The following is a 2,227-nucleotide window of genomic DNA, read 5'->3' as shown; positions in this document are numbered from 1 at the left end:
TGCAACGGCTGCAACATATTATATGTTTTGATTTAAATATTATATGTTTGGATTTTGTTTTATATATGTCATTTTGTTTGTGATATTGGTTAATAAATGTTAATTTTGTTCAAAGATGTTTGTTGATGGTTGTATTCTTTCATATCATATGATTAAGATATATCCAGTGTCTTTTTGCCCATTTTTGCAACATTGAATTGTGCTGAAGTTATCCAGTTAAAAGAATTAACAGAATACATGACTGCAACGGCTGGCAACAGCTGGCAACGGCTGGCAACAGCTGGCAACAGCTGGCAACAGCTGGCAATAAATAGTGCCACTGGCAGTGACTGGAAACAGCAGAAACACTGGCAACTGCTCACAAATTGAGTTCTAAAATAGTCACAGTACATTTAAAGTATTTTAAACCCAGAACCTTAAAACTTAAAATTAACTATATGAGATTCAGCACAGAATTGCCAAAAACTCATAAAAATGAAATTAGGATAAAATAAATAATTACTAGCAAAGAAATGCCAGAAATTTGTTAAATAAAATAGTACTAAATTAGGTTCCAGCTTTAAAATCCAAAAAAACGTTTTAACTAGTTAAAAATACTCACAAGAACTGACTAATTAACCAAACAGAGGCAATATTTATACTAGTAGGATTTGTTTACCTTTTAGGTTTGGTTTGGCAACTCCACATGTACAATATGTGCTCTATATTCTAAATTATAACTAAAAAATAAAAGTATAGGATAAAAAAATGTGTAAATTAACCTAAAATAAATTAAATAAAAAACGAACTTTTAAAACTAAGTTTTTAGGGTAAAAATATGCCTTTTTTTATATAAAATATACTCTTTGTATATTTTAAGCCAATTTAGACTCTTTGCATCTTTGAATTATTACCACATGCATATAAGAATAAAAGGACACAGACGAATTTTAAAATTAAGGACTTTAGAGATAAATTTGAAGTTTTAAAGTTAAATTTAAAGTAGCTACGACTTTTTTTAGCTAAAATTAAACAATTATAAGTTGTTTTACACTGTTTAAAGCGATTTTACAACACTGGGCCGGGAAAAAAGTGTAAAACAACAAAAAAATACCTTAATTCTTTCTGTAGGGATTGTATCTTTTCACCTTCTTTCCTCCTTTTCCCAAATGAGCGTTTTCAATGTAGATTGAGGGATGGTTAAGATGGATAACATTGGCCAATCTCTTGAAATTTTTTGCGGATCCTATCTGGAAGTTCATAGGTCCTTTGTTCTGACCAGGTTTGGGAACTTTGCTGAGCCAGGACAACGCAAATCCAGGGTCCTTTTTGATCTCCTGCTCAATGATAGCCCACGCTCCTTCCATGTCAACCTGTCTTTGATCTGCTATCATTGCTAACGCTTCATTCAATCGTAAACTTAACTTCCAATTGCCATGGATATTAGCTGTATAAGTAAACCCCTGACTATTCACATCAATGAATGGCATCTGCTGTCGTCTCAAAACATTCAACTCATGAAGAACAGGTGGGAATTTCATAGAATTTTCTTCATGTTTATCAAAAAGAGTACCTTTATCACTTGTGGCTTCAACAGATAGCTTACCAAATTCAGTAGATACACTTTCTACATTGGGTGGAATCCTTTTCAAAATGTCTTCAGTCATATTCCCATCTTGTAGATTGAACTTAGATACAGCTTCACCCAGAACATTCATTATCTTGTCAACATCAAATCCTGGACATTCATAATCAGTATCTGACACAATCAACTGGTTACAATCAAATGCTTCCTGAACAAGATCATCCCTAGTATCAGCTAACACTCTGAAGGGAGCATTCTTAAACTTGTCAGCCCTAAGCAACACCTCTTTTACATTCCTTCTTATAAATGGCATGTCATCTTGTACAAAATTAAACTCCTTCCCTTGAATTAAACAACGGCCAAACTCACAGACAAAAACACCACAATCATAAGTATTGGACTGAAGAGGAATGGTGTCCAGCTTAATGATACTTGCAGCTTTAGTAAGATAATCAATCTCAATGAAAAACTCCTTCAACTCTTCAAGTCTTGTTCCAGGATCATACCTGAGGGAATCATAATAACGGATAGCTTGTTGGGTGCGATCAATTTCGGCCAAAGCCCAATGTTTATTATTTAAATTGATAGGAACTAACAGCTTATTGCTAGCCATGATTCTGACTAGGCTTTTCCTAACACATCTCTTGGCGAAACCTACTCCGC

General features: G+C 33.7%; 1 protein-coding gene across 2 annotated transcripts; it reads right to left on the bottom strand.

The window, feature by feature from the left end:
- Positions 1-198: 198 nt before the first annotated feature.
- LOC145334258 (uncharacterized) lies at positions 199-1,893 on the bottom strand. 2 transcript variants are annotated; one of them, XM_080179638.1, is made up of 3 exons: positions 1,094-1,893; positions 659-719; positions 199-372 (listed from the first exon to the last, which is right to left on the bottom strand). In XM_080179638.1, exon 1 carries the CDS (start codon positions 1,875-1,877, stop codon positions 1,095-1,097), a length of 783 nt encoding a protein of 260 aa, XP_080035764.1. In that variant the 5' UTR covers positions 1,878-1,893; the 3' UTR covers positions 199-372; positions 659-719; position 1,094. The 2 variants fall into 2 exon arrangements, with proteins under 2 accessions (XP_080035764.1, XP_080035763.1); XM_080179637.1 differs by having other exon boundaries at positions 659-1,893.
- Positions 1,894-2,227: the final 334 nt, after the last annotated feature.

Source organism: Acartia tonsa, chromosome 12 (assembly GCF_053477335.1).
Source record: "Acartia tonsa isolate MP-2025a chromosome 12, ASM5347733v1, whole genome shotgun sequence".
Classification (NCBI taxonomy): Eukaryota; Metazoa; Arthropoda; class Copepoda; order Calanoida; family Acartiidae; genus Acartia; species Acartia tonsa.
Note: the sequence above shows the minus strand (reverse complement) of the source record. Positions and strands in the feature narration are given on the sequence as shown.

Excerpts from the sequence above, each read along its gene's own strand:
- LOC145334258 (XM_080179637.1), bottom strand. The coding sequence starts at position 1,877 with ATGCCATTTATAAGAAGGAATGTAAAAGAGGTGTTGCTTAGGGCTGAC.